This window comes from Ahaetulla prasina, chromosome 2 (genome assembly GCF_028640845.1).
Source record: "Ahaetulla prasina isolate Xishuangbanna chromosome 2, ASM2864084v1, whole genome shotgun sequence".
Lineage (NCBI taxonomy): Eukaryota > Metazoa > Chordata > Lepidosauria > Squamata > Colubridae > Ahaetulla > Ahaetulla prasina.
Window position 1 is genome coordinate 125,633,032 of NC_080540.1, and position 24,876 is coordinate 125,657,907.

Sequence of the window (24,876 nt, forward strand, 5' to 3'; positions counted from 1 at the left end):
GATTTTGAACACTGGACCTGTTTATTTAAAAATCTTTTACTGATATCCATATTTTCCAAAGCCTACCATGCACATACATTACAAGCACTTAAAATATGTATAACATCAAGTTAAATTATATAAAAGAGGCTGCATATCCTTTGAAAATGATCCAGAAGACCTGCTATGAATGTAGCACCTCTTTGCTATTCATTAAAGCAGCCTGTCTTTATTCAGGTTTCTATATGAATCTGCAAAAAGATGAATTAAACCAACCGACTATTAAAGACCCACAAAAGTCTTGAATTTTGCGTTAGTGATGTGGCTACTTTAATGAACACCAGAAATGGTGGATTTTCACACATTTCTTCTGAACTATTGTCAGAGTATATAAGCCCTAGTATTTAACATAAGATGTGGCCCATTTGTATATACAAACACATTAGAACGGAATAAAAAAGCCAGAATTGGGGGAGGGGACACATCCAGGATAACTCAAGGAACAACTCTCCCGCCCACAATTAAAAATAAATTACACTGCCACCATAACTTGAAGGTATTAAAAACTGTGCTTCTATGCTTTTGCCTTGCTTCAGAAATTTAGGCAACCTTGGGTACATTCATCCAAAATTCCTTTTCAATTGCATAACTGATAAATGTTGAAGGTATTCTTAGAAAAGTCCAGTATCTTTCAGCCCCAGAAGAACATTCTTGTGATAAACAGAAATCTATGTGTATATGTGGGCCCATCTTTGATACCTTAACGGGCTGATGTACTTGAACACCAAATACTGTGAAAAAGTAGCATGAGAATGTCCTTTTATATTTTAAGGTAGCACTGTGCCTACACATACTTCGGCTATTTTAAATTCCTTTCCTCCATGCAGATAAATTGTAGTATGTATTTTTACTCTGGTATTTATTGTATGTTACTGTTTTCTTGTTACAAGGATATTATGAATACAGGCATGCACTTTTATAGCCCAATTCATATGTATAGTCAGTACATAAAATGCACCTTTTCTTCCCAACATCACTATGCCAAAAAGCAAATCACTTTATGATTGCTTGATTTCCCGTGTCTCTTTCCTCTTCAGTTAGTCCTGGGTAAAAATCAAATGCCTTTGTTGGGAACTGAGATACCACTGAACCACCCCACATTTTCACAACACAAAAGTTGTAATATCCCTATTTTATGAATTTATAAATTGGCAATTTAAGAACATCCAAGAATTTGGGATTCCCAGTGAAATCACATCCAAGCTTATGCATGTTGAGGTAAGAACATCTAATGAAAAAGAAAACATGGGACAGGCCAAAGGCAGCAGAGTTTCAAAGGATCTGACAAAACAAAAGAACAACAGAAATGGAACAAGAGAATCATCAATCTTTGTAGCATTTTTTTTCTTCCTGAGCAAAGCATTCAAGGGGGTAACTCTGTATATTTGTTTGAGATATGTGATTCAGAATAGGGCAAAATGGAGTCACATTACAATTTTGGAGCATAAGAACTGCTGATCATTCCTTTTGGTGAGCATGTACTTGAAAGTGCATCTCAGTCTTGTATAGGCAGCTCTTAAAATATAAACCTATCACGTCTACTAAAAAAAATCTGGGTTTACTGGGACATCTCCCAGGGAGAGCAATCTTCTTGGTCAAGTGCTGCATGAACTTTGAGGGTGTGACATCACATGCTAATAAACAGTATTTACATATTCAGCATATGATCCATGGAAAGAAGTCTTATTCTTGTTCTCCTTTTAGCAATTCTGCTACAAAGTGTTTATTTATCCCAATGACATTGGCAGTGTGATGCCACGGTAAAATGAATGTTCAGGTTTTGCCTGCTTGTGCTCAGAGTGATCAGTTGTGAATGGAACAGTCCGTAAGTGATGAATAGAACTACAACCTTCCTCCACATATTAAGGCATCTCCCTTCATAACTACCTTCCTTTAGAGAGATTATCAGTGACTGATCTCCATGGATGCTGCTATCACAATTAAAATTTTAACAAGTCCCAGAAAATCCTAAAAACTAATTAGCGTTTCTAGGAAGAAGTCACTGAACCACCTTTTCTTAAAGCATCACTTAGAACTTCAGCATTAGGCAAGCCGAAAAGAATTATAGTACATGTTAAATCAAGTGAGCCCTTTGTTTCAAATATTCTGGCTTTATGATGTTTTGACTATTCTAGCTTGATCTTTGCCCATTTGATTAAATGATCTGCACTTACAGTACTCTTCGCCTACTCAGGATTCCCCAATCCATCCAGCACTGTTGATGATAACACAAATCTCCCAAATATAGTTTTGAACATTGAGGAATTTACCAGGTTTGTCTTAAGACATCAGGATCCCAATATTCTTAAGAATAAATCAATGCCAGTGAGAAGGAGCAAAGGACCCTGTTCTCAGGGGAGTCGAAAAAGCTACCGTAAATAAAGCTGACCAAATGAACATTCTTTTCTAGCAGAGGTCAATGTTCCCACTGTTCTCTCAGACTAGTGTAAACACAGACATTCTTTTTGCCATAATTAAGAAAATAGGTCTTACTTTCTGGACACTACATTAGTAGTGGGCGGTTTTTATCATATTTTGGCATCTTACTATGTTTGGTAATAATATGAAGTCTTAAATAAGTGATAAATTTTAACCTGAAATCATTCTGAGCACACATTCATGGTAATAGATTCTTGGCACACAGGCCTTAAGTACCGAAGGGGTCAGACGCATTATAGCACTTTGTAGCAGGCCCCGATTTTCCTTCCAATATACCTTAACAGGTATATTGATGATTGGGCTAGAGTTCTGGTTAAATAAAGATGCACCACATTTACACTGAGACCAGCTGCATTTTGACTCTGCACAACCCCAATGAGGAAACAAATGCAGTTCCAGTTCTGAGCATGCTTTGCATGTTTGTGCCTCCGATCTCAGTTGCATAGCATAGTTGTGACAGTGCTGCAGGTCCATCAACCCTGATGCATGTCTTATAATCGGATTAGTCACCATTTGATGTCATAACTGTTGGCAGCTGGTTTTTCCATGTTGTATTTAGTATGCAAAGATTCCTGGGCTTTGTTGGACTCCATCCCTTCTAGCCATTCCTGATAAAGCTTCTGCACATGCCCGTTGGTTTCAGGAATCTGAACAGGAACTGTGGCATATACATCCTCCATCTGCTTGAGAAGGGCTTTATCTGGTTTTCCGTCTTCAGTCTGGGCCTGGCCATTCCCATTTAAACAACCTACACACCAATGATCAAAACAAGAGGAGATATTGGTTTACTCAAAAACAGAGTGGGTTTATCCACCATGATTCTGTATAGCCTATTTTCATGTGATCTTTACATCTCCATTTTCATTTACCCTGCCTATGACATCCCCAGATATTCTCATAAATATATTGGACAAATACAGCCTCCCCACCTAAAATCTGCTAGGTGCAGTTTCAAACAGTACTGTCTTAACTAGAATCAGCATCAGCAACATTAAAGAGTTTAATTACTGTAAGTGTGCAGGGCTTCTTTTAACTATATAAGGCAGGGGTGAAATCCAGCAGGTTCTGATAGGTTCTGGAGAACTGGTAGTGGAAATTTTGAGAAGTTTGGAGCACCGGCAAATACCACCTCTGGCTGGCTCGGAATGGAGATTTTGCAGTATCCTTCCCCTACCACGCCTACCAAGCCATGCCCACAGAACCGGTAGTAAAAAAAATTGGATTTCACCACTGATATAAGGTAATGCAGAAGTCTCAGGTTTGGTGATTACCTCCAGGACAGGCTAAAACTTCAACAAAATGGTAGGAACATTTCCCCTTTTTCAACTTAAGAATCATATTCTGGATATTTCGAAAACCATAGGCCGCTGCAAAACGTAGCACTGTCTCGCCATCCTTTTCTAGGGTAACTTCCTGGAAGTCTTTGTTTCTGAAAAGATAGCGAAAAAAGATTTCCGTTTTGGTCCCAAACAAAGCAAGCAAGCGAAGGAATATAGATTAGATTTCCTATTTCGGCCTCTATATCTGATGGCCAGAAATGCTTAATTCTATCTGCTGCCACCTTTTGTTACTCATTTTTGGAAGGAAAATGATCACTCCCTCCAAACTGTTTCAATATTTTTTTCTGAAAATGATCACCAATGTAATAAATTTATACCTATTTGGTATTGAGGTGTGTGTGTGTGTGTGTGTGTTGATTTAGGACTACATAATGATGACATATGCCCTTAGTAACTCTCATTTGCCTTAGTAGTTCAGCAGGTAAAATAATGAGTAGTTCTTCTCTGTGTAAAAAAAAAAAAAAGGGGGGGGGGGAAGAATGCTGGCAGCATGACAATACCAATTCTTTATTGTATGGCCCTGCATTGGTTCTTTGTGTTCTTTTCAACTTAATGCAACATGTTGTTTTATACACTTTCTTATATAAATGAAATGCTTTATTCCCGCCCCCCTCCACACACACACACAAATATTTTTGATTGTGGTTTTATTACGACTGATTTTTACTATGATTAATTTTATTTGTATCAATCTAGTCTTCATAAAGAAAGGCTAATAACTGACCTTAAAGAGTTCAAGTCTTGGACTTTTATAACAAGGCATGGTCTTTGGCTCTCTTGGAGTTTTATAGCAAGGCACAGTCTTTGCCTCTCTAATTCAGAACAATGTTACCCTGTAGGCAAAGAGGCCGGACTCTGAAGGTACAGAAAGTGGCCTTGTGGACAGACTTCCCCTTTGGAGCTCTAATGCCTGAAAGCAACTGCAGTTCAGGAGTCACAGCCTTCCAAAAGTTATCGGGTTTCTTACACATTGATTTAAAAAAAAAAACAACCAGAAATAAACAATGGCTGTTAAGCAATTGCACGCTTTATGTACAGTGTTTCAGAAACAAATCTAATACTGACCCATGAAGCTTTTATACAAAACAAATATGTAAATAAGGTTGGATCAAGGCCTTAAGTAAACATTATAGCCAACAAAATAGCCCAGCCTTCATAAATCTGTGCTGACTTTGTAAAGCTGCACTGCATGCTGTTTTTCCACAGGTATTCTGAAGATTGTGCAGCTCTACAAACAGAGCTCAGCTTTACGAAGGCTCAGGAGTCCCGTGTAGGAAAAGTTCGCCAGAGAAACTGGGTCCCAATACGAGACAGCAAAGAGAGTGAAGCTCTCCTGCTTTGGTTGTGGCAGTTGGGTGCAAAAAGCAAAAGTCGGCATGGGGAACTGGGAGAGAAGGCAGCTGGGTGAATGAATGCTTGCTGGGGCTTGCCAGGATAGGCTGGATGGCTTGAGGTTTCCTGGGGTGTGGTAAGCAGCCCCAGAACCATGAGGTTCTGGGGCTGCTTGCCGCCCTGTAAGACAGGATGCAGGGTGGCCAAAAGGGCACAGATGCATGGGGGAGATAGGCGGGTAAGGAAAGTTGGAAGCAGTCCCTTAACTTACTGAGGCTCACAGCTGGGAGGGACCAAGCCCAGAAAGGCTTGGAATGAATACTTAATGACCCACAATTCTCAGTTAATAACCGCAACAGCATTCAACCGAATGCTGAATTTGGTGCGCTCACATAACATATTGCTTTATGATCACGCTGACTTCCAATGGCCATCCTCCTCCAGATTGTTACAAGTTGAGGACTACCTGCATGTGTGGCTTGAAAAGCGGTTATTTTCTCTTTCTGCTTAACTTTTAATTAAGAAACTTACTTTAATATTTTGTAAGTGAGCTCCTTCACTTCAGTGTTGAATAGCTCCTTGGCAGCATGTTTAAAGATGTGCTCTAGGTAACCATCTGATCTTCCATCATGCCGATTTAGCTCTTCTTTTATGCCACCAAACCTGTTAAGCAATAAGGGGAGAGTAAAGAGGTGGAAAACCAAGGTCACTTTGTATAACAGGCAACCTTGACCCTTGAAACCTGCCTGACTATGTTATCATTCCCAGGCAAAAGGCTGATGCTGGCTGAGAGTTTTGGGAGCTATAGTGCAGCATATCTAGATTGAGGAAGGATGCACTGTAGACTTTAGTACATATCTGTGCATCAACAGTTGCAATATACTACCTAATCATAAAAAAGGTAAAGGTTTCCTCTGTTCAGTTGTATCTGACTCTAAGGGGTGATGCTCATCTCCATTTCCTAGCCAAGGGAGCCAGCGTTGTCCGGAAACCCTTTCCATGGTCATGTGGCCAACATGATTATATGCTGAGGCATATAGAACACTGTTACTTTCCCACTGAGATGGTACCTACTTATCTATTCACATATACCTGCTTTTTAACTGCGATTCAAGGTTTTGGTTATCACCTTTAAAGCGCTCCATGGCATGGGACCGGGATATTTACGGGACTGCCTGCTGCCACCAGTAGCCTCCCATCGACCTGTGCGCTCTCACAGGGAGGGCCTCCTTAGGGTGCTGTCGGCCAAACAATGCTGGCTGGCAGCCCCCAGGGGAAAGCGTTCTCTGTGGGGGGCCCTGCCCTGTGGAATGAACTACCCGTGGGGCTATGCCTACTCCCTGATCTTCGGACCTTTAAGCGCGAGCGTAAGACTTTCTTCTTCAAGCAGGGCTGGCCTAATGATAAATTTTAATCGAGGGTTTTTAGTGGGGTTTTTAAATGGGGCTATTCTATTTTATAATTTTATCTACGTATTTTAAATATTCAGCTCATGGAATTAGATTTTTACTTATATATTGTATTTTAAATTTTTTGTATATGTGTTTTATCTATGCTGTACACCGCCCTGAGTCTTCGGAGAAGGGCGGTATAAAAATGTGAACAATAAATAAATAAATAAATAAATAAACTGCTAAGTGGGCAAGAACTGGGACAAGTAACCATTGAGCTCACCCTGTTGCGGGGCACTCGGATTCTCAAAGCCGGGCTGTCAGCTTTCAAGCTGGCAAGCCTACTGAGCCATCGTGCCCCCACTTAACACAATAAGGGAATCAAAAACTTCTGCCACCTATAGTCATATTATGTGAATATGTGCATTTCTGTAGCCCTTGGATTGGAATAAACAATTGTTATATATGCACGACAACTCCTAGTTTGGAAGAACAGCCTACAAATGTTAAAAGTAACAGATAACTGCAGCTGTGAATGGTGTTTGTGATTTATCTTCCATTTGATCTTGTAAGCATGTCTTTTCTTCCCTAATTGTTTGGTTTCCTGTAGACTAAATGACATATTTGTCATTTCTAATAAAATGGGTAACAACTTCTCTTTCAGAAGACAAAAGGCTAAAAGTGGCATTTTTAAAACACTTAAGTATTGCTTTAAATGTAAGAATTGCATTATGGCGGAAGTCTTTTAACACCTAAAAGGCTTCTACAATAATATAATTATTAGATTTTAAAGCAATACTGAAATGTTTTAAAAATGCCACTTCTAGCAGTTTGTCTTCTGAAAGAACAGTTTTTACTGCTTGCAAGCCATACAATGTTTGACAGTGTGGAGGCTTCCCACTTATGTGCTATGATATGTTCCATGCTTCTACAGCAAGTGCATCTCAGGACAGGCATGTAGGCCCAGTATCAACCCCACAAAGCAGAGCTTATGTGTCCCAATACTGCATGCTGGGCTTGCCACTCCATCATCTCTGCAAATAGTACAACAATAACTTTCGCTTCTGCACTACAATTCAGAGCATATGGTAATGTCACTGTCAGGGGTTGTAGACTCTCACATTAGCAGAAGTCAACCTATCTGGCAACATCAATATTTCAGTTGGATGGGAACTGCTGAACTCCTGGCTCTTGTCATCTACTCATATGTTGGAGGGAGGGAAGAAGGGAGGGAGGAGCTGCTGGCTGCTTCGTTGTTTTCTTCTTTTGTCTGCTGGTAAATAAGACCAAGAGAACAAAGAAGCTGGCTAATACTTTGGTTCTGCGATGGAGAGCTACAGGACAGCCAGCAAGAAAAGCGATGTGGATAGGGGACAGTTCAGTCCATTTACCCAAATATAACCAGGAACTCTGGATGCGCGAATAATTTTTACAAGGATGGCATGCTGAAACAAACCAATTTTTAACAGGATCATCACTTTTTGTAGCATATTACGAAGGCCATAATAATTCATATTTGTGCTTCTGAAATGCTTTCATCTGATGGAGATGCATAAGGTGATAGTTTTTAAAGAAATCATGAAACAAAAAGCTCATCAAAGCTACTTACAAGGTGTCAAAGGAAACCTCACTTATTTCTTTCAGTGATATTTTTCTTTGCTCCATCATTTGGAAGACTTCACCTGTACGGGGGGAAAAAACTTTCTTAAACATGTAACAAGGTTATTAAACATGAATTCTCAAGAGAATTCTATTCTTTTTCTAGAACAGGTTTTTGGTTTTTTTTACTCTCCCATCTGGAAAACAGCTTTCAGTGTTCTTAGAGGGCTTCCATTCAAATATTAGCTAAGACTGAACTTAGTTGGCTTCTAACTGGTTCTTCCCTCAGGTGAGGTAGCCAAACAATAGTAGGGCTGACTCTGTCATGTTTCAATGTAAAGAATATGAAGCATAGAAATATGACTGTCTTCTCAGTCACAGCTTACTTCACAGTGATACATTTGTCCCAGCCACTCTAGGAAGTTACATTCCCAGGGGAGAGTGAGAGGATGGGAGAGCAAATTCAGCATCTATGCAACCTTTTGGTATTACAAGTGCATTTCCCCCATTGCCTGTTTTATAGATAATTAGGGCAGATCTTACTAGAAATATTTCTTATAACTATATATGTCCAGCAGACACCAAAATAACACAATGTAATATCAAAGATGAAAAATATGACTGTTATCACAACATTTCAAAATGTAAACTACCTTGGCTGGCAATCCTTCTCCTCTTCTCTTAAAATACCCAATCATACCTACCCAGCCAACCTTACTGTTGCATGACTGAAGGTTCTTGTACAATGTCCTTGTTAAAAGAAATTTGAGTAAAAGAAAATGCAGTATATTGTAAAGAAGATATTACCTGATGTTAAAACGCAATCTACATCTTGAGAGTTATACAAATGGGTATAAAAGTCTTCTCGTAATGCTTCTAACTTTTTGTCATAGCAAGGGGCCACCACGATATGGAAAATTTTATCAGGGGATAGATTCTAATGGGAAAAGAGAGAAAAAAAGAAAATACATTACATACATACACATACAGGGGAACATTTTTTCAGAAAGCGTTTCTTACAGAATTTAGATTTGTGGGGGGCATCTTGATGCTCTTGAGTTTGACTGTTTGCTTACAGATGTTTCATGGCCTAATTAGGCAATATTATCAGTCTGCATTGATGACATTACCTAGTTGGGTCATGAAACATCGGCAAGCAAATAACAGCTAAGAGAGCACCAAGCAATCCACACTTCAATCTTGAGCTACAGATATTCTCTCCTATTGGAATATGGATTTTGTTAGATTGGAAATTAGTCTATCCTGGTTGGCCTCCATATATTTTTCCCCATGCTCAATCTATAGCTTGCTTGGAGAATTATCTACTTTGAAGGGGCAGAGTATATATGGAAAAGTGAATAAATGAAAACCCTTCCTGCAATGGCTAGTGTACTGGACTGCAGCTTTTGTGATCCAGAACAATTTATGGCTTGTACTTTTAGGCATTTATTAAACTTATATGACCCCCAACAATCTGGGTGCTCATTTTACCACCCTTGGAAGGATGGAAGGCTGAGTCAACCTTGAGCTGGTCAGGATCAAACTCCTGGCTGTGGGCAGAGTCAGCACAGAATACTGTATTCTAACCACTCCACCACCAGGGTTCTTTATATATAGGTCTTTGCTTATATGGGATGTGGGGATTCTGGAATGCTGGCACCAAAATCTTCCAAGGAGCCAAAATAGAGCAGATAAGTAAATCACTCCAAATAGTGAATAAACTTACTGTGCTGCCCTTTATCAGGAAGATTTCACATGCACGCTCTAACGTTTCATCTAACGTCAAGATGACTTAGTAGCAAGGGATGAGTGCTAGCAGAATCCCACTTGCTTAGGAGTACAAGCTGATGCTAGAAAAGGATTCCAGGTTGGCTGAAGGCTTTTCAAATGCTCATAGAGCCAGACTCTAACTTCACTAAATGGATAAAACCCTTTGTAAAATGATACCAGGAAAGAGGATCTAAAACCAGAATGACGAAAAGAACACTTGGCTCTCAAAACTGTTTGAAGCCCCCAAATTAGAAACTACAAACCCATACCTGCTGTCTGGCAAAATAATTCTTCACAAGGGAACCCATGATCTGCTGTGGTGACTTCGCAGTGCAAATATGTGGGATTACCATGCTGGGCAGGACTCTCTCTGCATACTGGATCCAGCCTAGAGGCACAAACAAAATTAGCAAAAGAGGGTCTGAAGTGGGTGGAACATTCCTAACCAAAGAAGTTAAAATTTAATTAAATGATAAAGACAAACCCAAAGCCATCTTTCAAAAATACTGTATCACTATGATGAAGAATTGATAATAAAGAAATTATTCCACAGCCATGTGGGTGTAGTTAGTTTTGTTCTCTGACATCTCAACATCACATCGCCGAGGAATCATCAGGCTGAATGTGGGAAATTTTTCCGACTTGGATTGTTACATGAGAATTGGACTAATGTGTTTGCTCCAAGAATTATCAGCTATAGAAACGATAAAGGCCAGATTCATAGGAAAATCTTACATTTGCAATATTATTTCCAGGCTTGATGTTTAGAAAAATCCAAATGATTGCCATAGTTTTTCAGCAAAGATACTTTCTTCCTCTTTAATGCCAGTAATTAGCATCCTGCAGTGCCTGAAATTATAGGGCAGAGGGTACCAAGCTTGGTGCCTGGATTTAGCAGCCTCAACTATACTAGGCCACACACAAAGCTGCGCATGTATGAGAAAGGAAAATAGGCAGAAGGCTGGCTGTTGCTATCAGTGAGGCTTTCGTCTTTTGCTTTTGCAGTACCAAATGTTTTCTGCAAATATTTCAGGGCTGCAAGAACATTTTCAAGACATACAATAATATTTCCCAGAAATGTGATTTTTCAATTTTTTTTCAAATCTTTTTATAGCCCAGATCTGAAACTTCTGCAACACCATTTTTAGATTTCTTTTTCTCTTCCTATATAACACTATCCATTAAGGGACTATATAATGAAATAACGTGAGGAAACTATGCTTCCAATCACATTTGACTACCTTATGACTTCATTGGGAGTGAACATTGGCTACCGAGTGACTAGATAAAGTCACTGAGGTAAACTGACTGACCATGAACCTCAGAAGAACTGGATTGGAACTCACTGCCTTGACACCCTGAACTGTAATAATTTCAATGAAACAGAATTTGGGCATTTAGTGTTAATATATCTTAACATTTATTTGATTCAAATTGTTTAATTAAAAAACTATTGTGGTATTTGATTTTAGATTGCTTCAGGGTTTGTTTGTTTTTTATGAGGAATTGTTTTGAATAAGCAACAGCATAAACAGCTGCTAAAATTCTAAGTTAATCAAGCAAATCTTTGACCTGAAAAGCCCCTGTATTAGGCCCTCTTTAACATTAAGAATAACACTTTAATGGTCTTTTGCAATAGAAATAATTATTTCCTCCATAATGTTCTAGATTTAGAATAATGGTATTTGGTTATTTTTAACAGAAGTTTTAATCCTATTCTGTAAACTGCCTAGAATGCAGAAATAAATAAGCAAATAAAAATATACAAGGCCCTGTGGGAAAGCCAATATAGTTGTCAGATCTTGGTCAGTACTGAAGGATCGCATTTTAACAATTTTTAAAATGGAGCAGGGGTGGGGGGGCAAAAGCAACAAATTGCCAGAGGGGCAAGTATTCTCCACTGCACTGAATGGCATTCCACTTAGAATTCCAGTTAGGGCAAGAGATGTAGGGAAAACTATATTGCAGACTGACTGAGTTCCCAGGAAGCAAAATTTCAATCGACTCTCCTCCCGCCCCCCCACCAGGCATCACAACCAAATGTGATTCTTAGTGGATGTGATTCATTCTTCGGTAAAGGCTCTACTTAAGGTTCGGATCAGAAGAAGCCACGAAGATACTTTCAATTCATCTGGAAAAACTAATGTCACTTTATTCTTCCCTATTTGCAAATCTTCTTAGTTCCCTTCTGAAAGCTTAGGGTAAGCCACAGCAGCCAGTTGACACTTCTGTCCAAACTTATCAGAGCATGCACTTGCTTTTCCTTATCCTGTCTTGTGTTTTTCGGCTTCACTCCCCTCATATCTACATATACATGAATTCCTGGTCCTTTTACATTTGCAGATAGAACACCTCTTAGCAGAGAGTGAAAAAAAATGTATTTTGTATAATGACTTTGTTGTAATACACTGGTACTATTTTGAAACACATACATGCTAACAAGTTATGTAAACAAAACATAATGTGTAATGCAGCGGTGGCTCCCTGAAACAAAGAGGGTGGTCCCCAAAATCATTTATAATAATTTATCTGATCAAAGGTGAGCTTCCAGCGCCTCCAACTCTTATAATTTCTAATCAAACAAGTCTCAGCAAAGTTTAATGAGCTGAGAAGAGAACCAGTTTATAGCATGAGTCACTCTGTATATTGAGTGACCTCCACGTATCTGTTTTGATAAGCAGAGTTCAGGGTATTAAGTCTAGCCTTGCAATTTCACACATTTGCCATTGCATGATCACACAGACTGCCTTGGTGTTTAAGGAGCAGGCTCCAGAAGGTGTTTATTTTTACTGAAACCCAGACCTTTTCTGCAGAGTCAGCTCTAAGGCAGAATTCCAGAAATAGGGCTACGGAAAAGCTGAAGACCGGACCCAGAGCACTTCCTGGTTACCATATAGAAATACAGCCCTTCTGCTGCTCAAAGTCAATGTTTGCCATTCACAACCGGATGTCCTATGTACTTTCAACCAAAGCTGCCATTCTTCCCAGCCAGAGCTGTGCCTCAGTCCAACTGGAGTGGAGAAGAGTTGACTGAGAAAGCGATGAGGACTCCCAGTGCTAACTTAAGAGTAGGAGAGGAGAAAAGAAGAGGCCTGGCATAGAGACTTCAGCTATTCTGGTAACAGTCTTACAACTAAGGTGCAAAATTCAGCTGAAACTTCTGTTAGACAAACTGATAACAATCACAATTTGATTCTGTAGAATGTCAAAAAGCTGAATGTTTCAAGCAAATGTTTTACATATATCCACTTGAAATTGCAAAATGCTTTGCAGTAGTAATGCCTGAAGCATCCATTTTCACTCGTTCCAAGCTTAGCAACTATTTATTTACTTGCCAGCCAAACGTAAGGTAGAATACTAATTGTATTTTGGAACTAATTGCATATGATGGTTGTTCTTGCTATACAGTGCACCACCCTATGAATTTGAGTGTTATTGCCATATATATCTCATAAAATTGTTTGGCCCTCTCTGATCATTTTTGTCCATTCTGTCGTGGCTCAAAATTTACCTAGAATTTACGTTAGCTAGAAGGGATATATGTTTTAAAGTTCCTTCCTTCCTTCCTTCCATCCTTCCTTCCTCCCTCCCTCCCTCCTTCCTCTTACTGTTTATGATATCCAAAGACACATTCCTGAAAATTAGTATATAGTAGTTCGTCTACGTCTGGTTTCTGTCCATATGCTAAAGTATTTCTGTATTATTATTCTAGATAATAATTCTGTATTCTATTCTATACTGTTCTATTTTTTTATTGAATTGCTTTGGCAACATCAGTGATCTTTGAGGCAAATATAATGCAAAGGATTGAAAAACAATGCTTTTTGTTAAAAAAAGGGAAGATAACCATAGGGAAGTAGCAGGAAATCAGTCCACTTTTGTAGCCACATTCATTAAATTCTCCATTACAAGGAAGCTAGGGAATGTTGACTTGCTATAAGCAATATTATAGTAACATGAAAGAGTAACATTACGGAGAGAAAAGAATGGGAAAAAAACAAACCAAACAGGATGTCCCCTCTGTCAGAATTTGCTATTACTATTTGCTACCAGCTGACAAGCACTATTACAGAACTGAAACTGACACCAATCTTCTAAATGGAAAAACAGAAATTTCTTTGCTGCTATGTTTTTAAAATAGAAATTAATTTCCCAACACATAGATGCAACACTAAAGCAAGCCAATTGAGAGAATCACACTTCAGAAAATCCACTGTCTCCATCATTACTGAATGAACTCATCTCCCATTACAGCAAAGATTGGAAAAGTAAATTACAGCATGTATGGATTTAGATTGCTCACCTGGACAGGCAGAAGAAAACATTGGCAAAACATGTTCTTCCTGATTCTGTTGGCGGTACCGTTGCACAAATTCCTTCTGGCTCTCCAGAAGACTGAAATCAGCAGCTATTGTGGTGTCAAAGACATAATGCACTCCTAGAGAACAGATCAATTACAGAACTGGATTACTTTTTTTTCCTCTAGGCAATGCTGATTTTTGGCATTTCACGTGGAACCTTTATTTTCACATGGAAAAGATTTAAATGGAACCTCTCCATCCGCCCATCCAAGAAGCAGCCTAAAAGATAATCTTTAAGTCTATAGAATATGTTAACAGACCTTCCTTCCCACTGAGAAATTTGATCAAACCTTCAAATATGTTGTTCCTGTAGCCTACCCCACTTCCTGCTGTTCTACTCTCCTTCCTAACATTCATTTCCTATGTGAATTCTTCAGCATTCATTAGGGCAATGGAGGATGAAAAAAGACTCAAAGACAGAGAATATACATAGTCACGAGATCAATTTTCAAAAGTAAAGGGCATCAGCAACTATTGCGGAGGACTACAAATAAAGCATTTTTCTAAAGAGATGCTATTCTCTGAAGGACAAAATTGCAGGAAACATTTCGAAGCTGCCCTAAGGCAAAGTATACATCATATATTAGGCCTTCCATGCCTAGTATTATGTTTTGCTTGACAGTGGCTCTTGAGCAAAAATTTCCAATTATCTCCCAATATTCTTTTAAATGGAGACGTGCTTGTTGCTATGCTGTAGTTTTTAAATTCTAAAGAAAATGGAAATCGTGTTGTATGGGAAGCTGATGCCCATTTTTGGATGCTGGAAACCCAGGTCAAGTCTATATGACATTTAGTCATCTGCAGCTACGGCAGGGAATTGGTGATCTTGTAAATTCACTGGAAAGATTTTTTAAAAAAAAATAGTGATTCACCCATTGGGTAAAATGTAAAAACAGCACAAGCTTTCAACACATCTTCAGTTTCATAACAAATTCCTCTTTTCCTGTGCCACAGCTTTCTAGGATACCAACTTATAGCTGAATTAACAACAGCTTTTGCCTCTTTTCCTTCAAGCAGTATACTAAATATTTTTTAAAGCTGAGGAGACTATTGATTTATGTAAAAGAATATCTGTGTATGACATCAGGATCACTTTTGTTCTTGCATTCAAATGATGTCCCCTTCCATACTGAATAGAGCAGGGGTGTCAAACTCGCAGCCTGCAGGCCGCATGCGTCATACGCTGGCCACGCCCACCCCCGGTTTAGCTAAGGGGGGAAAAGTCGCGATACGTCACGTGATGACAATGTGATACTGCAAGTTTGACACCCCTGGAATATAGGTTGTAACTATATCATCTCTCCCCAGGCGAAAGCAGTGGACAAGGACCATACAATCAAGGTGGAAGTATGCAGATCTCTTCCCAGGTGTCAGCATAAATGCCTAGAACTTTGGATAAAAACGACAAGTAGATGCAATCCTGGTCTTTCCCTTTAATCCTCTACACGGCACTTGACTATATCCAGGGAATGTGCAATTCTTGGAAAGATTTAAAACTCTATACTAGATATTTTTTTATTCTGTGCAAACTTCTAGATGCCTTAATTATGAACAAAAACATAATGAAAAGATTTGTATGTGTTCTTGCCTTTTCTGTACTGCTTTAACTGCCTAATTATATCCCCATTTATTACACTTGTGGTCATATCCATAAACAACTCACTTATCTCAACCATTTTGCAATCCTTGCATGTACTCTGACACACATGCTGTAACAAAATGTCTAAGGAAGCAACAATATTTTTTTTAAAGAAACAATAACCGTTTTTAATGCTGTCTTCAGCTTTCTTTTCTTTTTTCATCTAGTAGAAAAACTTACCAAGACTTTTGAGGAAGCCACAAAGCCTCCTAGCTGCTTCTGTTACTGAGAGATTGAATTTAGCAGCAAAATAAGGCAAGGACTGAGGACATATAGACACTGCCAATACTTTGTGTTTTGAGGTATCACACTTCTGGAAAGCAACATAAAACACACGGGTGTGTTAAGTGCAAACATAGAGTGTAGCTTATACAAGATATGGCTTTCTTACATCAAGCAATGTTACTTCATACAGAAATTAATTTGGCTTTTTACATCTGGTGCCAATTCTTAGTAAAGCAAATAAACCTCTGAGTTAGAATGAGAGAAAAACAAAACATCCCCATAATAATAAATAGCCAAATCAGGACAATATAACATATAATATAACAAAAATAATAGTAGAAAACAAATAAAATCTCAGCATTAGAAGGTGTGTATCATAAAACATTTAGAAGATACATTCACAACTAAAAATCTGCTCACAAATTCACATTTAAAGACAGGAAACTATAGTTGAGAGAGCAGAAGAAAGTGGGGTGGGGAATCAAAAAGTAAAGTGAGAATAGGTTTCCCCTCCCCCCCTTCAATCTTAAATAAACAATAATTTAACAAGGTTAATCAAATGAGCTTTCTGAATAGAGGTAGGGCCAAAGAACAATACATCCAATGTAGGGGAGGAAAGGATTTTTTTGGGATTAGAAAAAGAAAGAGGGAGTAGGTGGTAGATTAATAGAAGTATGAAAGCCTGGGTGTGCTGAAGGAAAGAAGGTAGGGCAAAGTAAACAAATGAAAGGATTTGATTGGGCAAGGCCCTCCACATTGCATGCAGGAAGAAAAAAGGATGCAGGGTAAAGGCTAAAATGGAAAGCAAACTGGTGTGCAGTAACAAGTAGAAAGAGCGGAAAAGATTTCAAATGAGATCAATTGTTCGTCTGTCCAATAACTCAGAAAGAAATAAGAGAAGCAGGATTTTGGCACTGAAATAAAAACGTAGACTTTAGAATTATTCAGAATTTGATGTCAGGAGATTTAGTGATAAACTGGATGGATGGTATTAAAAAAAAGAAGGGAATTTTAAAAATATCATCCAAATCGTATGATGCCTGGGAAAACTATGATTGTCATTAGCAACATTGTTCTTTTTAAGCATGAAGAAGTCACTCATTAGAAACAATGGATTTGAAGAGTTTTGAATATAAGGAGTAACAGATGTTTGGCTATAATATGAGTATGGAAAGAAGCACCGAAGAATTGAGAGAAGCTTTTAAGGAATTACCTCGGAGGATAAAATCTAAAAGTAGAAAACGGAAGGCAAAGTAAAGAAAACAAGAAGTTGGATGTACCACAATGTTTTAGAGTGACATGTTAAGGCAGAAAACTACCTGGGCATGTATAAGCATATAAACATCATCCCCTTTACCTTATTAAGGTTCAGTACACGGAAGAACTCATTTGGATTCTGCTGGTAAACTTTGACTGCTTCTTCTGCTGTAATGCAACTGTCACAAGCTAGGCAGTCACTAAGGAATATTTTAGCATTAGCCAATTTATGGAATTCACTTTTCTGGAAAAGAATAAATTTTTAAAAATCCATCAAGAAAATGTAATGATGAAATTAAAAAAAGAACATAGTGCAGTTATTCTTGAAATAAGAAGTAATGAACGATTAAGTACCACACAATAGGTAAGTGTTCTGTCTGTAACACTTAAATCATGGGGAAGCAGGCACAGCCTTTAATTAAAACTGTAGGTTATTTATTTATTTATTTATTTTGTCAAACACAACAATATATATATATAAGTATAAGCATAAAATAACCACACAAATTGAATACAACCAAAGGGAACATTAGGACAGGAACGGTAGGCACACTGGTGCTCTTATGCACGCCCCTTAAAATTAGGTTCTCTAATTTTACTCCCTCCACTTTAATCAAATTTAGGTTCCACCCCCACCCCCCCAGCTTTTGGAAAAAAAGTGGCTGGTTGAGTGGAAAGCAAAGTAGAAAGTTTTTATCCTAGTTTCACTTCTGTAATTTGATTGCTATTATTCAGATGAAGACAGCAGCGTATCCTATCTTAGTAAGGTTAGTTTCTTTTTCAAAGTAATCCTCACTCTCTGCTGCATAATCAATGTCTGGTTTGAATAAAATCCTAGCAACTTTTCTCCAATGACAAGTTGAAAGATTCTCTTCCCCCAATCCTTGAATGGTTTGAAACCTTAAACTCATTTATTCAGTTCAATTCAATTCAAAAAATTCATACTCCACTGGTATGCAATTGGCTGTCTCTGTTACCAATCCCTATGTTGCATCTGTGGCTTTTGTTCCCAGCCACTGCCAATCACTCAACTTCCTTCCAAAGCTGCCAAGTTACACATGTTGAAACTGACCTTGGAAAAGACCACCTGATATAGAAAAGAAGGATTTAACATTATCTCACACTAGGCTAGGGAAAAGATCAAGGCCATATGCTGGACCAAAGGGAGGCAAAAGCTGTAGTTGGCATACATTTGGGCTACTGCGAGAGGCAGCGAAGGCAGCAAGAAAACATTTACTTAGCCCACCTAGTCACATATTTTTTCATAACAGCAAATAGTTCTATGAATGATATTTAGATTATGAAGGATTTTAACAGTGAGCTGAGACTAATTCCTGTGACTTTAAAGATTCATTTACATTGAGAATTAAGTGAAGTAATTTAAGAAAGATTATTTGTACTGCATTAAATATTACCATTGGATTCTGGGTATTCTTTTTTCCAAAGAGCTTCCTTCAAATCCAGAATAATTTCATTAATCTTTAGCGGGCCATCAGAGTGAAATGTATGATTAGGAAAATCAGGATCGTAGCATGGTGGGAATACTTCAGAATTATAATCTTTTCAATAGCTTGCTATTCAGAAATCTAATTGCTGCACTAGAATTTATCAAACTGAACAAGAAAAGCATGCTGGCTGCAAATCACAAGAATATGTTGCAACTAAATCCCAAAATTAATGGAGGAAGGGGGTTATCTTCATTTCAGCCACCTTCAGAAATGCCTAGTCAGGATTAATTTAAACCAATGGTAGTCAACCTGGTCCCTACTGCCCATTAGTAGGTGTTTCAGCTTTCATGGTGGGCGGTAGGGGTTTTGTCCGATACTAAAGCACTTTCCTTTTTTTTAATTTAATTGACTTTTTAAAAAAAATTCATACCATTATTTAAAAACATTTTCATTTTAAAAATTCCCTGTGACAATTTAAATTTTCGAAAATATACTATTTGTATTGCCCATGCATAAGTTTAGTTCACGTTACCTAAGTGAAACTAAATGGCGCTACAGTGCGACCGCAAAGAAAAGAGCCTCATCCCAGAATAGCTCACGCATCTCCCCCCACAGCACCCAGCTGTAACAGACATGCAGAGCTGGTAGCTGGCGCCCCCCCCCAACCCAATCCACAATGCACGAGAGGCATGCGCAGACGATGATACATGGCGCATTACTGTGGAACTGGTGGGCGGTTTGAAAATTTTACTACTAACAGAGATACAAAAGTGGGCGGTAGGTATAAAAAGGTTGACTACCCCTGATTTAAACTGTCTGGGAGCAATGCAATTCAGAGATCATCTAAAAGGGATTTACCTCTTCGTTTTCATCATTTGAATTGAGAACATCAACTGTTGCATTTTGTGGATCATCATTCTTCTGTTTTTTACTACATTCCTGAAACATAGCATAAAACATCACTTGTTCAGAAGCAACACAATCACTGATCAAACCCACCTGAAGTAGAATAAAAGAGGATGGAAAAAAATTGTCCATGGGATCACCCAATGGGAACTGTATATATCTAGCAAAATTTAACCAAACAACATATATGGCTAATAATTTATATAATACTACTGATAAGGCAAGGTGCACTTAAGGCAAAGATACCATAAATTTGAACTTGAATTCTGGTAGGTGTGCAAGATGCAATCTTGCACTTTCCCTGGCAACATCATGGGTTATTGCTGCCTTCTTCTGGAATGTTTTCTATAGGCCTGGAATTTAATAGAAGTCTCTCATCTAAGTACTAACCGGACTTGACTTAGATTCAGAGCAATCCACTGGAATAAAATAAAGGACTTGCTGCCATCTCAGAAGGGATAACAGAAGGGAAAAAAAAGGAAACAAAATCCAGATGATAGGAAATAGACTAAGTATTTTTCTGTCTCCAATGGCAGTAAACATGAAAACTGGGGTCTAGATTCAGTAACTCCAATATACAAGATTGCCAGTTAGCAGCCACTATAACAAAAGTCTTCTCAGGTCTTTGGGAGGTGGACAACTTGCTGATTTCAAACATGAAACTCCTTAGTTTCTGCCTTTCCCAAATCATTAGCTAGCTCTCAGGACTGTCACAAAGGTAAAATTTAAAAAACATACATGTCAAAAATGATGATTTTTCTTGAAGTATAAACTATGTCCAGAAACCTAAAAAATTAAGTAACTCGTTACAAAACAACAACAGCAGTGAAGGACCAGCATAATTGAAAGGGAGCACAGATATATTTGTTCTGAAACCTGTACAAAAATGCATGTATAATATATCCACCAAAGGGACATGGTGGCTCAGTGGCTAAGACGCTGAGCTTGTCGATCGAAAAATCAGCAGTTCAAATCCCTAGTGCTGCGTAATGGGGTGAGCTCCCATTACTTGTCCCAGCTTCTGCCAACCTAGCAGTTCAAAAGCACATAAAAAATGCAAGTAGAAAAATAGGGACCACCTTTGGTGGGAAGGTAACAGCGTTCTGTGCGCCTTTAGCGTTTAGTCATGCCGGCCACATGACCATGGAGACGTCTTCAGACAGCGCTAGCTTTTTGGCTTTGAAACAGAGATGAGCACTGCCCCCTAGAGTCAGGAACGACTAGCAGATATATGCGAGGGGAACCTTTAGCTAATATATCCACCACATAAAACAGATACCTAAAGTAGTAAGAAGAACTTCTCTGTAAGAAGAATAAAAATGTGTACCTTCTGGAATCAGGTCATATTGTCAATATTTTGTTTTAATTACTACTCCCCTCCAATATTTTTCTGAATAATCCCTTACTCTAGTCAAATTAAATAACAATACTGATGACAACAGAAGTCTGAAAAAGGAAGGAAATCAAGCTCTTTATATTGCCATGCACCCAGTTGCTCTTGGTTCTAGTTTGATTAATATTGTAGTACATATAGCTCTTTAAAAACATATCAGTTACTGGAATGTATCATCCTTCTGTATTTTAATATATTAAATTTATATTAACATTATAATATAATTATATTATATTATAATATAATAATATATTATAACATTATAATATTAACTGAACAAATCTACATTTGATGCGGCACTAATTGTTTTTAAGGAAAGCAACAAAAACAGTCTGTGTGCTACTTGTTTTCTATGGTATTTTTAATGATACAAAAACCAACTTTCAAATTTGATCAGTTGGTTAATATAACTTTTCCACTTTCATCCTGATAAATACAACGTAGTACACATTAACTATTTCTAATAATAAGCCCCACTCACATAAGGTAAAAAGAGGTTTAAGAAAGGCAGTGGGAAAGTAAGGGATTTTCTTAACAACCTGGACAAAATGATAAGACCACATCCACACAAGTGGTGAGACTGTGAAGGAACAGCATTTGTGATAAGCTACAAGAAGTTAGAACTACAAAAAGCAAGGTCACCATACAATATACATATAGAATCTGTGCTTGTCCCCCCTTCCCCCCCCCAATAAGAAAAAAGTCTCCAAATTTCTCCAAATAGTATTAACTATTAACTATATGTTCCTAACACCTAACATCAAAAAGGACCATGCAATGTCCAAGTCAATTACGATACTGAACATTATAAAAAAGAAGTTAACTCATGAAATTCATGGAAATTCTCAGATTAAACAGCTAAAGCATTGATGCCATTTATTTCTTATTTATGCAGAAACTTTAAATATGCAGCAACTTCCCCTAAGCTGGTATCTCCCAAATCTTTCTATAATTTCTAGCCAGTATGACCACACCAGCCAAAAACTATGTAAATTTAAGTCTAAGATTGTTAGAAGGTGCAGTGTAGGGAAGACAACTGAACAGAGTGGAAATGCAATCTATTTTTTTTATCATTTAATGCAATAAATGTACATTTTTGCACCACTTTGAACACCATAGTAATGATAAGTAAAAGATTTCATAATAGTGTTGGTTTAAAATTATTCTCATCCCAGCCATCAATATACTTTTTCTCCAATTCACAATCCACATTTTGGAGATTAAAAGAAAATAGTTCACTTTTACTACCCATTTCTTTCTGGATAGGAGGAACAACCACCACAAGAGCAGAAAGCTTCATGTTTATTTGCAAATATATTTTAGTAAATTCCATTAGGCTTGTTTCAAAAGGTACACAGGCTTGTTTATGTATGAATGTATTAGATTTACATGGCACCATTTTTTCAAGAGCTCAAAACAACATATTTAGTGTTCTCTTCTGTTTTTCCCCCAGCCTAACCACCTTGAGAAAACTCAGAGAGAGAGCATGGTAAAAGGTTTTTTGCCCAGTACTTGTGCATTGGGACTGTTGCATGATATAAATAATAAAAATAAGACTCACCTTTTTGGTGCAATTTTCACACTTCATTGGTAGGTCTGTCTTTGGTACTTTTTATTTTGGCAAAATTGGGTCTCTCTTGAGTTGCTGCCAGGTGTGCTCAGAAAAAGGAGCCAGTGTTCCTGCTTTCCACCTGTCTGGAATAATGAAAAACAGCAGAAGAGCTGTGGCGGATTCCCCTCATTATTATTCCAGTTTTTCAGCCCTATTCTGCACTTTCTTTTGAATGACGACTTTCTAGAGCCAATAAGAAACTTTGAAGGAGGGAACCAGCTGACTGCTCAGCTGCCAGTCCCATTTCTGCTGAAAAGTGGAAGTTTTTAATCCTCTCACTTTGCAGAACTAACGAAAACAGCAATTGCCTTCTCAACTCTCATGATGTGGAAAATCTGTCAAACGAAAATACTTTTTATTTCCTGTCAATGATTAGCTCCAGGATACACATATTTTATTGCTCTGTATATAAAAGCACATTTTGCTTCTTTGCTATGGGAACCCAAGCAAATGGTTGTTTTCACAGCCAGATGCATTTTTCAAGCCCAGAGAGCAGAGGGCAAAAGGCAAAAAGAGAGAATTTTCCCCCATCTTTTATTTAATAGCATATATCATGAATAACCATGAGATGTAACATGAAGCTGTGTGCATGAGTGTAAACTAAATCTATCAGATTATTTTCATGCTTTACTCATAGTCCAGAAGGAGTTCAGCAAACCTTCTTCTCAAGAATGGGAATAAATGCCTTTCAAATCTCAGTTATGAAAATAGTATTGTACATAGAAAATGCCCGCAAGTCATTCTTAAATGTGGCACAGCATTGGGATTCTCCTCCAAGAGATCAAAGCACAAGACTGTCAGTTTCTTCTCAGCACTTTGTGAACATCAAGACAATTCTGCTATTCATGGAAGAAAAATACTTCCAAGATATCCCTAATTCTGGCCAACAGGTGTACAGGGTAACTTCTCATCCCTGATGCCCTTAAGGCCCCAACATTTTTGTTTATGCTGTGGGTCTGGAGCCTGTGCCCATACCATTCATGTTGCTGGACCACAATCCTCAACAATCTTGCTTTCTGGATGGCCCTGAGGGAAGGAGATTCTGACAACATCTGACCACAGGTGCTACCACAACCACTTTACATCAAGTCACGGCTCCACCAAACATGCCCAATCTCTTTCATTTCAGAACCTTCAAGTTCTGGAGTCCCAACAGCACCACTCTGTTACAAGGAAGGGTCATTTGCAACCCCACTCACAGTGTGTACAATCCTTACGAACTGACCAAGCAAGGATGCACAGAAGCAAACGCCGGGCATCCCTCTGAGGATTTAGGCACAGCTTGCATATATTACAGGAGAAGAATAAACGGATTTTTATTATAGCAATGACCGGAGTACACCTGATTCCACAGAAGCAGATAGCTTTGGATCAATCCACCCTTCCCATGCCAAATGCCACACGGGTGCATAATAGCAGGGACTGTGCACAGGCGCGACTTTTCAGCTTGCACAACTGACACGCTGACTATTGTGTCTCCAGTCCCCTTACCGAGAATGTGCAGAGAGGAGGTTTCGCTCCGCTGGCTTAAAAGCATGGGTTGGTTGGGTTCCTCCTAAGATCAAACACCAAGAAGAGTAGTTGTCGTCTTCTGCGTTCTCTGTGAAGGGGCTTCCCTGCTGGTTTTTATATATAATTTTATATCTATATCTATATCTGGGAGACCCCCCCACACACACACGGGACACGCGCGGCAGGCGGGCGGGCAGGAGGAGCGGCGTCTTCCAAGCTCTTGGCTGCCACAAACGCCACGCAACGAGGGAATCTCCTTTTGGGAGTGGGTGGTGCCGCCGCCGATCGCTATTTCTCGCCCGCATAGAGCAGAAGGCTATGCTGTGTCCGCCGCAGGCGGGAGAGGAGGGGGGGGAAGGGACATTCCCCGCATGCAGCACAAGGGGAAAGAGGGAAAGAAACAAAAGCGGGCACGGTACCTTGCGGTGAATTCCCTTAAGTCACAAAGGGCATGCCTAGGAGGAGGACTGAGCGCGAGCCTCCCCGCTGCGGACGGCTAAGGCCAGCGGAGAAGGGGGTGGGGGGGGTGGAACGGGGTCAGGAGGCGGAGGGCGTCCTGGAATGGCAGTAAACGCGGTGCGAACCGCTCTTCTTTTTTCTCCTGATTTTGGGG

At 38.8% G+C, this 24,876-nt stretch overlaps 1 protein-coding gene across 5 annotated transcripts; it reads right to left on the reverse strand.

The window, feature by feature from the left end:
- On the reverse strand, nucleotides 1–24,822 carry NARF (nuclear prelamin A recognition factor). Of its 5 annotated transcripts, none has more exons than XM_058166155.1 (13): nucleotides 24,683–24,821; nucleotides 24,243–24,306; nucleotides 22,701–22,834; nucleotides 19,699–19,779; nucleotides 17,493–17,636; nucleotides 16,091–16,223; nucleotides 14,214–14,348; nucleotides 10,180–10,298; nucleotides 8,948–9,077; nucleotides 8,151–8,223; nucleotides 5,682–5,813; nucleotides 3,750–3,907; nucleotides 1–3,226 (listed from the first exon to the last, which is right to left on the reverse strand). In XM_058166155.1, exons 3-13 carry the CDS (start codon nucleotides 22,725–22,727, stop codon nucleotides 2,985–2,987), a joined length of 1,374 nt encoding a protein of 457 aa, XP_058022138.1. In that variant the 5' UTR covers nucleotides 22,728–22,834; nucleotides 24,243–24,306; nucleotides 24,683–24,821; the 3' UTR covers nucleotides 1–2,984. The 5 variants fall into 5 exon arrangements, with proteins under 5 accessions (XP_058022138.1, XP_058022140.1, XP_058022139.1 ...); XM_058166157.1 differs by having other exon boundaries at nucleotides 24,243–24,367; nucleotides 24,683–24,818; XM_058166156.1 differs by having other exon boundaries at nucleotides 24,243–24,370; nucleotides 24,683–24,815.
- Between the last annotated feature and the right edge of the window lie 54 nt (nucleotides 24,823–24,876).